Source organism: Bombus pascuorum, chromosome 6, assembly GCF_905332965.1.
Source record: "Bombus pascuorum chromosome 6, iyBomPasc1.1, whole genome shotgun sequence".
Taxonomy (NCBI): Eukaryota; Metazoa; Arthropoda; class Insecta; order Hymenoptera; family Apidae; genus Bombus; species Bombus pascuorum.
Genome location: NC_083493.1, coordinates 7354862 through 7367414, shown reverse-complemented (window position 1 = coordinate 7367414; position 12553 = coordinate 7354862). Strand labels below are relative to the sequence as shown.

Here is a 12553-nt window from a genome sequence, read left to right as displayed (position 1 = left end):
CGGAGAAATTTCGCCGATTCTAACGACCAATCGCGCATCACCGACGATTTCATCAAAGAATTTCGCCACTCGTCAAATCAACATTCGACGACTTTCTCGATCTGTTAGACGCTCCGGTAGAACACACCGAACCAGAGGAGCGTGCAAAAAACGTGGGAAGATTTGTTGATCGTTGAAAGTTCGACGAAAGCTGAGAGTTGTCGGGAATGTATCGAGGATAAAGAGGGACGAACGAGGATACGCGAGTCCCAGAATTTCGATCTTCGACGTGAGAAAAATAGGAAAAAAGAGATAGGACAGGAAGAAGAAGAAGAAAAGAAAACGAGAACCAATTCTAACGAAAATAGTGAAGTGTGGATGTGGTGTCCGTGCAACAGTGGTGGAAGGTGGTTGTGGACGACAGCAACAAAAGTGCAGGTGTCGTTGTTTGTTATTCTTGTTTTTGTCGTGGTTGTTTGTTGATTGTTGTATTCTTGGTGAGCAGTGGTGACGCGGTGCGCGCTGCTCGTTCGTCCACGTTGTTACGATGGTTTCCACGTCCTTTGTAACTTTGGTGTTCTTCGTCTGCCTGCAAACGATTCTACTCTCCACTGTGAGCAACTGCGCAAAGACGATCAGCATGTACTGGAACACCACCAATTCCATGTAAGCCAAATCCAAATTTTCTCCTTTGCGCGAGGAAAATCCTCCGCCACGTGACTCTTCCCAGACCTTGAGACAGTGAAAGATTCATTTTGTTCGCGTCTGCTGCTCGTCGAGTCTCGTGCAAATACGCATACACGCGTTGGCACGCGTGCCAAACGCGTCTCGCAGCGATGCTCGCCGGAGAATCGATTTTTCGCGGCGTCGTGCCTTTTGAGTAACGATCCTGCGCTTCCGGCGCGGCGGAGCTTTTATCGCGACGAAGCCGCGGTATCGTGTCTGCCAAAATTACAGGGGCGCATCGCGACGCCGGCCACGCTTTAATGCGCTCGCGAAATGGACCGAGCCATGGGGATCATTCCGACGTCGACTCGGTCCAAATCGTCGACGATAAAAGCGAAGAAACGGCGATTTCCAGCAGCTAGAACCACGGGAAATTGCTTTCAGCGTAGCCGCGTAACCGATCAATTTTCTTCGTCCTACAGGAGTGCTTAAACTTTGACTAACTGGCTGTAAAATTCGTTAGCGAGTGTCAACTTCCTTACGTCGTTTTTATTCGGTACCGATGTTCTTTGCAATTTTAAACCGTTAAACTCATACGGTTCCTTTTAATGGTTCCGTGCGCCAGTGTTGCCTATATAACAACTGCTCGAACACCGTGACAGGTGAAAAATGTCGAGATATATTAAGCCGCGTTTAGACCATAATTTGCGGCGCGAGTGTGATTGTATATTATAGGGCAATAGGTTAACGCGTGCGCTTAGCTCTAAATGCGCTATCTGTGGGAATTTTTATTCGGCTTTATTAACGAATATTTTACCAAGTATCGCGTTTTGTTTTTTCCAACTCAATGATTTTCTCGCGTGGAGAAAGATTACGGCAAACGCGTTACTTTATGCGGAATATTCTATAATCGCAGTCGTCATTGAACGTGCGCGAGAAACAATCGGCTATAAAGTGTTAACTAGAACATATCCATGCAGAAAGGGGAGAATGAAGAAAGCTACGGTAATTCAAGGTGTATAATACTCATCAGAATTTACGCGTCACGCGTTTTGTATCGCGCATAAGCATAGTTTCACGCGAAACGTGTAAATCTGGCCGGGTAACGAGGCTCGTTATTTTATCTGGAAAAAAAATCTATAAGTGCGTTCTCTGTTGCTCGCTTCCTGCTCGGACGACGAGCGAAATCAAAGTGGCGCTCGTCAAACCGAAGCGGCAGGCTCGATTCACCACACTGCCAATTAAATCCACATTACGTAGTTAATCTAATCTGTCACGGTATTTTTCTACTTGTCCTGGATAACTCGTTTCGTGTGTGAAACAACGGTAAAAAAATCATATTCTCATCGTGTGTAAGAAAGTACCGAAAATTCGCGTGTAACTTGGTTAGATTTCGCGTGAAAATCATCCTGGGCTACCGTAACAGTACCCTGTCGCCGAATTGAGCTAGTAAGAGGCTCGTAACGTTCCCGTTCTTTTTTCTTCTTTTTTTTTTTTTTTTCTTGTTACTCGAGGAAGCGGTGTCCTTATAAGCAGCTTGTTAGCCGAGCAATTTCTTTTGCAGGTTTTGCTCGGCAATTTGCGTAGTTCGCACTACTTTTTAGTATCCTCGCCGGTGCGGCGGTGAATGCGTAAATTCGCGCACGATACGCGTTGGACAAGAAACACGCTCGTGATTCGCGTCAACGTTATAATCGACGCGATATCATTTCTTTTTTCGCTCGCTTCGCCTCCTTTTCGACGAGCGTGAAAAACTTGCCAGCCTCGTAATTTTCTCGATCGTCTGTAGTTTCTTGCCGATCGTTTTCTCGATCTCGCCATCGTTGTCGGCGCAAATCCCGCCAACTAATTCGGTCCGAGAAAGAACGCTCGTAAAACGAAATTTTTGCTCGCCATCGAACCTTCAAGGACGCGGTCTGAAGATCTGTCGAAGTTTGACGAAAAATTACCAGAAATTCGATTGGACGATCGAAAAGGATATTTTGTAGAAGTTCTGCCGTAAAGAATATCGTGAAATTACCACAGTAGAACGAAATTTTTGAAGAAACGCCCCGAAAAGTATCGCGTGGATATTCGGCGGAAAGTTAACATAACTTTTTATCGTGCACGGTGTGCTCAAGAACTTGAATGCGCGTATTCAAGTTGCCCGGCGCAACAGTGTGTGCGTGCACAGCGCACATCGTACAACGAAATCCGGGCACCCTATTCTCCTCTCTCGTATAAGGCCCCGACGTCCGGCTGACTTTGACGATCGGTTTGAAGTCGCGCATGCATTACTTACAGCCAGGACGAGGTGGACTCTGGAACGTGTGCGTGCCCGTACGTGTGAGAATCCATTTCGCGAAGGAGAAGGACGTTGTCAGACTGTCTTTTTCAAGGGACGTACGAAGGGCAGTAAAAAACACGTCCCGCGCGGAAAAAAAATCGAAAAGGAAGTAACACGTATATAGCGAGCAAAAAGGAAACGGAGAAGATAGGGCAGAAAGAGAGAAAAATGAGGGAAAAAATACTGCTGGAAAGAAGAGTGTGTTCTTGTGAAAGAAGCGAGACCGCGCGCATAAAGAGGGTGTAAATCTCGGCCGCTTATTGGAAAATCGAAATTCGCTTGAAGAAATTCAACGTAAAACAAGGGTAGAGGAGGGGGTGGGGGGAGAAAAAAGCTGTCATGCGAGGCATGGAGACCAGTGGCTCGTTGATTATCATAAATCTGTTTCCACGATGTTACGCTGGGCAGTGTATTCTCTACTGGCAGGCCAGAGCGCGCCAGACTTGACGTTTACTACCTCGTTGTGTTTTCGACGAGAATTCGACTCTTTGTAACTATGGTGGAACGTATTAAAAACGATTGGCATCTCTTTACTTGCCTGTATCGAACACTTTAAAACGATTTAATATTCAATAAAAATATGGTGAAAGATAATTCTGGTTAATAAGACGACGAAACGTTCAAACTATTCTTTTAATCATAGCAGCAATGGATCTAAATCGCCATGGGATCAATTACTCAGGCAAGTTTCGTGCAGATAATTGATTTAAAGAAGAATTTTAAACGATCACGATGTCGTTGGCGAAATAACGACGACAGAGGCACGATCGCGGCAGCAGATGCTGCAGCACCGCTGGAGACTTCAATGCCGGACAAGAAGATCTGCCGCGGCAGATTATTGAACTCTCTACTCTTCCGAGCGCGCGCGCGCGGCTAGACGATTCTATCGGGTTCAGGAAGGCATGGAACGGCCCGTGCAATAAGTGTTTCTGGTTGTCGTTGCGCTTACGGTTTCGTATTCGACTTGTTTCGCACATACGCGTAACACGGCCTGTCGTATTTTTGATCCGCCACGTCGTTAATTCTGCAACAAGACCAACGTGCTGACAAAGTATTAAATTGTACTTTATATTTCACGATAACAGTGCCGGTATTATCGACACCTGAAAGACGATTATACGCATTCGTATTAGAATATATTTATGACACTCGTTTCCACGTTACGATATGTACTATGTTCCTGATACTTTATGGCATTCAAACAACGATATTCGTCACAGTGTGTCAAAAATGTTTCGCATTTTACCTAGCTTCGCGTAAACATATCGAGCTAGTGTCAAATAACGTGATCGTGTAAATTTATTTTTTTATTATATTATATAGTCTACAGTAGAAAGAAAGTGATATATCTGGATCTGATAAGAGAACGTTTCTGTACAGTCACCTGTTCCATTGATTCATCAGTTGCTTTTAATTTACTCGCAATCTCGCAACGCGAGTCGAAAGATCATGAAAACTGCTTGTCACTTTGCAAGCATGAAAAATTGGAAAACCAGCGTTGTAAAATTATTAACTAGCGTTACTTTATCGCGAATCCAAGTATTATATTCAATAAGTCAGGTATATAACATGAATAAATTTACTATCAAACAGTTGTGACAGATCCTGTTCAGAATCCTCGATATCTAACGCTTTCGATCCCGTATCGTTTCCTCGAAATCGTTCGTTTCGAAACAATTCACGACTGTCAGAATTATGCTGCTAACGCATAATGCTAGCGACAAGCGTGACAGATTTCGATAGAATTGTGAATCGAACGTATCGTCTGCGAAACCGATACGCAATGGCATATTAACCACAGCATCATTGTTCGTTACATACGAAATATCTGTGTGTATATACACGCGAAGAAATTGCTAATTGTAGGAAAATGGCGGTTTTATCAAGTCGAGCGTTAACGATGCGCCACGGCTTAAAATTAGAGTGCACCGTGGCGCGTTACCCTGAAAAATCTTAATTTCGGCGCGGTGTAGATTTCATAAACCGTTACACTTTAACACGGCCTCGGTACCGTTATTAAATTGCCGGTGTACACGCAGCAAGAAGCTCGTTTTTGAAAACCACCGAAGATTCCTATTATCCGGCTCTCGGTAGCTTCGTTTCGTGGCGCTTTATAGCTTCGAGTATTAAGGCAACATCGATTTGCAGCAGCCACAAATCAGTGGTTTCCCCGAGGAAACTAGTACCCTTCGTACCGAAGATTGAGAATTCGCTGCCCGATTCATGGAAATAACCGACGGCCGGCACGCCGTTGCCGTGTCGAATCACGCGGAAACAAAGAAACACCTTCGTCACGACGGGACGATAGGAAACAACCTGAAGATCACGTACGACTTGACCGATCCTAATTGCTCCGCTAACTCCGACAAAAATAGCAACAAGAATTTCTGTTAAAATTATAAAAAAATGTAACTTTAGAGAAGATATCTTGCGGCCTTCGTGCAGGAAAAATGAGATCTTCGTTTAATCGCGTCTGGGAAAATAAACGACGAAAGTACGCTGAAGGCAAATTGCACAGAAGTCAAATGGTACACTGCAAATAGCTCGCTCTGCGAAGTATCATTACGAACAGTGTGAAATCTCTACATTTGCGAGTACCGCCAGCCTGAAGTCATCGGTTCCCTTCTTGTTAAAGCGACGCCCTTCCTACAGGAAAATTGAAATCCGCCTCGCGGAGCGGGTGAATAACGACCTATAAAATCGCCTGTATCCCAGTCTAATCGTTTCATCTAATAACCTTACATTTTATTCCTGGTTTAACGACGGTTGAGTGATCAGTAGTTTAGCTATTGAAAATAGAAGACGACAAATTGTTTTAAACAGATAAAATGCTATTTCATAGAATTACAGAAGGAAGTCTCGGAGCTTCTTCATCATTATATAAATACGCGAAACCACGACGAACAGAAGCGCGTCATTTTCCTATGATTAAAGTAATTATAGAAGAGGAAAACTCGATTTGAAGGAAATGTTTCTGTCAAATCAGCTGATTACAAGCATCGTTAAATCGCGTGTGTCTGGAGGATGTGGCGCATGGGTTTAACGAGCGGCAAATTAATTATTCATCATTAAAAGCTAACGGGCCGTAGTGGCATCGCGTCAACGCGGGTCTACGCGAGAAAAACGAGACGCAAGACACACCGGTGACGTTTACGAGTACGCGGACAGCGCGTAAATATCTCCATGAACTTGCAGGACGCCTTCTTCCTGTTACCACGTGTTTAACGTTCTACGACTCGCACAGATCAAAGAGAGAGAGAGAGAGAGTTTCTCTTAATTCTTCCACGACTAATACGCTCTTATACACTTCTATGTGATATTCGCGGAGAACGATTTATGATCGTGAAAAAGTGCGAAAACGTGGCGCGAAACACCGATTGGAAACTCTCCCGACTGATTTACGAATTATAAGTTACATCCATCCACTTGCGTGTGATTTACTTTCGACGACGAGACTATTATCGCTTTGTATCTCATTAAGAGGAAGTCATCGTGATTAATTAGGCAATAAAAGATGTACAGCAAAAGGAAGGCGGAATCGTTGACAAGATATTCCTTGGCGTGCGTACGATTTGTTATTAACCGAACTCGATATCACTAATTTAACGCGAGTTACACAGTTTAACGAGATAATCCTATGGCCATGTCTCTCGATATCAAGGAACCATAAGCGAAAGGAATATTCTGCTCTCTTCGTCGTTAGCGTTTACTGGCGAAGCAACTCTGAGAGTTCCAACCATGGAAAAAGTTCCTCTTTCTCCACCCCTTGTGTCCCTGTGGGTAGCTCAAAGAAAGAGAGAGGGAGAGAAGCTGCTCCAAGAGGCACGTTTATCTCCAGCAGACTCTGGCGGCTGGCAATAAATCCTGGCGTTATCAGTATTAAATATCTTTCGTAAAAATCCGCAAAGAGGCCGAGAAACAAAAGATCATTATTAGCGTAAGCACGCGTGTACATCATTACTCGGTGTGTCCCGTGCAACCGGTGCTCTCTCCTCTCCCGCTTCCTGCTCCGGCAACAATACGGATGCCTTACACTCGAGAGTCACCAGCGTAAGGGAGAAAAAGCGTACGTCGGGGCGTTACGAGCTACGAAGACCGCGTTACGGTTAATTAAACGCGAACGGAGCCTTTGGCCAATAGCTACGGATCGCCTGGAAACTGGAAACCAGACGCGTTGAGAAAACACGTCCAGAAAGAAAGAAAGAAAGAGAGAAAGCGGCGGCGCCCATCGCATCCGTGAAAAGGGACCCTGGTAAAATCGTCAGAAAAGTGTCCTTCCCGAACGGCAGCTGTTTCCTGTTACAAAACCCCTCTACGGCTATCCATGTCTCTGGTCCATACTCGGGGAAAAAGAAGGGGCACCCTCGCCAACATCGAAAAACCCCCCTGTAACATTGTGGTTAGGACTTACATGCGATTACATGCTCTTCTCAGGGCGTGTACGACACCGTAATCCATAAAACGCGTGCGTTCCACAGGAATTTATGTCCTAATTCCTCGTGCGCCTCGTTATATTGCTACAAATGGACGATGGATGGGTTGTCGGTTAGAGGGATAGAAAGGAAGAGGGAAACTTGCGTCAGAGTTTATGGATTTTTAGGATAAATATGGAGTTTTAGGATAAATATCATGATATCCTAAATCTTGACTAGGTAAAGAACAGAATAATACATAGCTTCATACGTTCTCAAAATTTCTTCATAACGTTGCAATTTCAACGAACAGACCGCGTACGCCCACCCCAAAATCCGGCCAGCGGTTAAAATCAATTTTCCCGCCTGTGGAAATTAATATTTGCCCAACAAGAACCGAGGGTAGGGGAGCGATCGATGAGGACCGGCGGTCGTATATCAGACTTACGAAGTAATCGCGTATTGTGCGTCGACAGATAGCCATCATCTAGCACGGAGCGTGAACGATATTTCGCGTTACCCACGCATTCCATTTTTCCCAGATGATCCCCCCGAGTGTGGTCGTCCGCGTTTGTCAGTCGATAGGGCGTCACGAATCGCGATGTTCCCATAGGTTTCGTCACCTGAAGGGCGAACGGATACGCGCAATGAGAAATTTCCACGGCTCAGCAGGTGGCGAACATTTGCACGAGACTACGTTACACGTTTGTCCGCCAGAAAAAAAAGTGTATCGTTTGATTGTAGACGGTGCACCGTAATGATCATTATTATACCAATTAATTCGCGCCTACGTGTATACACTATACGCTGTTGGACGCGTTATCCCTGGTCAGCACGCGATTTCATCTGCGGAGGAACGTCATTAATAGCTGCTCGGATATCGCTATACACTTAAAATAATTGCGGGCCCGAGCAGCGTGTATGCACACACGAGTATTTCACGGAGGCACGTGGCGTTTGTGTGGGTTGCGTGAAGACGAAGCCGCATATTTGTTCGGCCGTAGGTGTGCGCCGAACGGACGAATAATTTTATTCCCACGGGAACTCGCGGGATAAGTCGTCCTGCGTTGGCCCAATTAGCTCATAATCGACGCGTTCGTTTTTTGTTTCTGGCCAGAGAGCCTCGTACTCCCTTCGTTTGCTGAGAATTTTAACGCATTTTAATGGGGCCCCGGGCGCGGCTATAGCGGCTCAATTATCGATCGTAATTGACGGAGTGTTAGGAACGAGAATGAAAAGCTGTCCGGTTTCTGAAACATCACGTTTCGTGGCCTGGTGCAACGTTCCAGGATGAATTTTAAAATACCTAACGGGCTTCGCTTCGGTTATGAATTCAGTGGAAACGACGGGCATACTGTATCAAGTTAATAAAGCCACTTGCCATATTCTTCGGCTTTATTTTTATCTTTACTTAATTACTTTTGGAACTAACAGAGCTTTCGGGACCTTCCTCGTAACGTGTACATTCTTTTTTACATAGAAATCAAATTCATCGGTGCCGAATGGAAGAAACCCTTCGTTCGAGCGTGAAAAACCAATAGGAGAACGAACCAACTCGGAGAATTCAGAACAGAGTCATAAATCGCCCTCCTCACCAAAAAGAAAAACTGCGATGTCGGCTATGTTAAATCGATACCAATCGCGTTAACCGTATCCTTTGTTCCCAGTTTCCTACGTCCTAAATTCCGTTCCACCTTTTGTCGGACGATTTTGCCGCATCGCTTGGACATCCCCGAGACCACGAAAGGATTCGTAAAATACCAATTTCCGTTTCACCGCACCGGGAAGAGAGTCGTCGATTCCGTGCTTCGAATAAAAGAGAGATTCGCTCGGTGTTACGGAAGAACATGCGTATTTGCGTGTTGCGTGGGAGAAAAAGAGAGAGAGAAAGAGAGGACGGGAAGCATATGCACATGATGAGTGCGTATAAGTGCACGTTTCGTCTGCAAAACCGTGCAGGAGATTGCACCTCGAGGTCCTGCGGTGCGCGTTCCATGAAGAGACGTTGAACACGCTGAGAAAAAGGAGGATGAAGGAGAAGAACGAACGAGAGAGCAACTGCCTCACGGTCCCTTCTACCGACGTATCCTCGCTCGCTCGTCCTCATTTGTCTCCTCGGTTTTCGAGCCACCGGCCAAAACTCTTCGTGCCTTTCTTTCGGCCTGTTTCGTCTGACCGTACACTCTTTCTCTCTCTCTCTCTCTCTCTCCCTGCCACCAGCCGCTCCTCTTCTGTTTCTCTTTCCTCCTCCTTTTCATTTTATCGTCCTTTTTTTTTCTTTACGCCATCTCGCTTCCAATCCATCGCTCGCTGCTGGGACCCTGAAAGGACTCGCGGCTCCGTCAGACAGAAAGGAGAGGGAGCGGGCACAGCAGCGAGGCTTTTTCGAATCGAATCCCTCATTGTCGACTCGGTAATTCGAGGAGGATCGAAATAACCCATTATCCCGTAATGAGCGGTGCATTCACGTCCACACAGGGATGTACGCAGCGCTGGTCACGTGTGCATACGTGTTTCTTCGCGTACACGCGGCCACGCCACGCAATGATGTTACATTTACACAGTCACCGCTCGTGAGTCGTTCGCCTCGGCCGACGTGCAAACGCTGTTACAGGCTTCTTCGTCCGTAAGGAGCTGCGCGTGTCTCGAAGACGTATCCTCTAACCACAAATTCTTCGTCAAATGTTGATAATACACGCGGTTGTTTGTTCTTTTATAGCCTTTCAATGGAATTGAAGTAAAATCTTAATTGGAAACGTTAAATACTGCTTCGTGCTACGTAATTCTATGACGGATTCTTGGTACATAGACTGTTTTAACGTTACAGGAGGTCATGAGTAATACTTGTTTATTCCGTGTTAAATGTAGATATGGCTATCTATTTTTATCAAGCTAGCACACAGCTACTTTTATAGACTTCGCGGAAAGGGAATGCATACGACACAGATACGAATAGAGTACATGAACGCCGATCGATAGTTACAAGCTATATATTCTAATCTGTCTTAGATTTCTAATTTCTAATCGGTTCTTTCCGTGTCTCGAATAGGATCTCTGCATGACGTGTGGTAGCTTTTCGAAATTATCGAAGACTTTTTCGTCACAGGGAACCAGGTATTCGATCACACATAGTCCACCCCAAATATTATTCTACTAGTTTACCCTGTTTCTCCCCCAAAACACAAGTGGCACCAACAGTTGTTTTATTAGCCCAAGTGAGTCACGCAATTCCTAGAACTAATCAAACATAATCAATTGTTAAGAGTTTGTCGATCTTCTATCGTTAAACCACAATTCCACTAATTCCAACTGGAAGGAACGTCCCTAAGTTCTTGCTTCAAAATTCACGTAAACCTCTTCAAAAAGTCTTTTTACTCTATAAGATCGTACAAAGCTGGATGAAACAGCAGAAAGAATATTAATTTTATCGATTATCGATTAAATCCTACAACTTGCCGATACCAATAAATCTCCCATAACAGTAACAAATTTGCTAATAAGAGAAATTATATGTATTAGGTTGTCCGAGAAGTTTCTTCCGTTTCATAAGGTGATAATAGATGAACAACAATTTCTGTTTTATTTTATTTAATTAGCTATGATCCATTCCGTTCTATTTCTATTATTATGTTCATCATAATTCAATAAACTAATATTTAAACAAAAAACATTCTGCGTCTATTATTTCCTTATAAAACGAAAGAAACATTTCGGACAACCTAATATTTACAATCTCTCTTATAAATGTATTTACAAAAAAAACTCGTAACTTTTCAATTCGCTAATATTAGTTTTGTAAATTATCGTGCAAGTGGGTAATTTGCAAAGTGGATGGAACAGTTCGAAAGGTCTTCGAACCTCGTAGAAGCCTTCGCGAAGCCTTTCTTAACGATACAACAGGCGCCATCTCTGGGGCAGGCAAGAAACCACTGGACCGCTCATTTACGACTCTTTCAAGGACCTGGTCGCACTAAATCCTTGCTGCCTGGCACCGTGTGCCCGCTCCCTTGCTGCCGTTGCTGCTGGCGTTCACCGCTGTTCCGCCTCCAAGTCCTCGACATACCTTCGATGAACGGTACGACTTTCGCGTTACCGGACGGTAAGCGGCGACGCGTAATGAAGTAATCATCCCCGTTATCGGCCCTCATTAATCGATCCACCTCGAGGAGCGGGCACAGTTGCCTTTCCGAGCGACGCCGCCGTCGTTCGTTACACCCGAAACGATCGTTCGATCCTATCTCGTCGCGAGTTTCGCGATGTTTTCCGCAATGATGCCGTTGCATGAGAATGGAAAACAGGATTCTCGGGATTTTCATTAGGTATAGCGGTTATCGAAGAGCAAACATGTCGGTACTGTTACTTGTTAACGAAGGATCATCGACGATCCTTGACGATCTACGTCTCTTTGTTCGAGCTTCCGCGAGGTTCTCAGGATGCCATGCGTTTATCTACTGTCTCTTTCAACGTTCTTCTCGAAATAATAAACCGAGGAATATAGATTTTTCGCACCGATCGTACTACGCTCTCAGTGAGATTTTTCATTTGATGCCAAGTCCAGCGATGAGCGTAACAATCAGTTTCGAAATTGAAATCGAAAAATTCCATGGATACAAAAGGATTAACGATGCGATATTTAGAAAGAGATTTTTCTTTAATTTAAAAAATAAGTGGATATGTTAATATCTTATCCGGAGATATCGTACGTTTTTGTTAAGAAACGTAGCAAAATTTGCATAGAACGTTATAGTTATCCTGTGAAAAGTTCAGCCTATTAAATCCTTAATTAATTCAAAAAGCAAGATATTCAGAGATCCCGAAATGAAACCGAACACGTCTGAAGATACTATCGCGAAACTTTCATGCGTTTCCATAGAATCCACTCGATTCGAAATACCTCGAATTCCCTCGTTGCTGCGGCTCCACGAATCGTTCCTTACTTATCAGCATCGACGTATCTGTTCCCTCTATTTACTCGTTCGAAAGTGTACATCGTTTTCCTTCATTCAAAAAACCATAGAATTTTCCTTCCTCATACCTAGCCGCACTTTGTACGCCTCTAATCTCTCCAACGAGCATCGTGTTTCCCGGAGTTTCTTTACCCCGTCCATTGTTCTATCCGGCTCTCGTCGTCCATTCTAATCATCGTGTTAGATTCCATATTCCCTTATCT

At 44.5% G+C, this 12553-nt stretch overlaps 1 protein-coding gene across 1 annotated transcript in view; it reads left to right on the top strand.

Moving 5' to 3' along the window:
* The first annotated feature begins 227 nt into the window (after positions 1 to 227).
* LOC132907798 (ephrin-B2-like) overlaps positions 228 to 12553 on the top strand; it is a 51306-nt gene continuing 38980 nt past the window's right edge. Inside the window, exon 1 of the mRNA XM_060961200.1 lies at positions 228 to 645. Within this exon, the coding sequence (XP_060817183.1) occupies positions 527 to 645 (119 nt within the window). The 5' untranslated portion in view covers positions 228 to 526. The remainder of the gene's footprint in view (positions 646 to 12553) is intronic.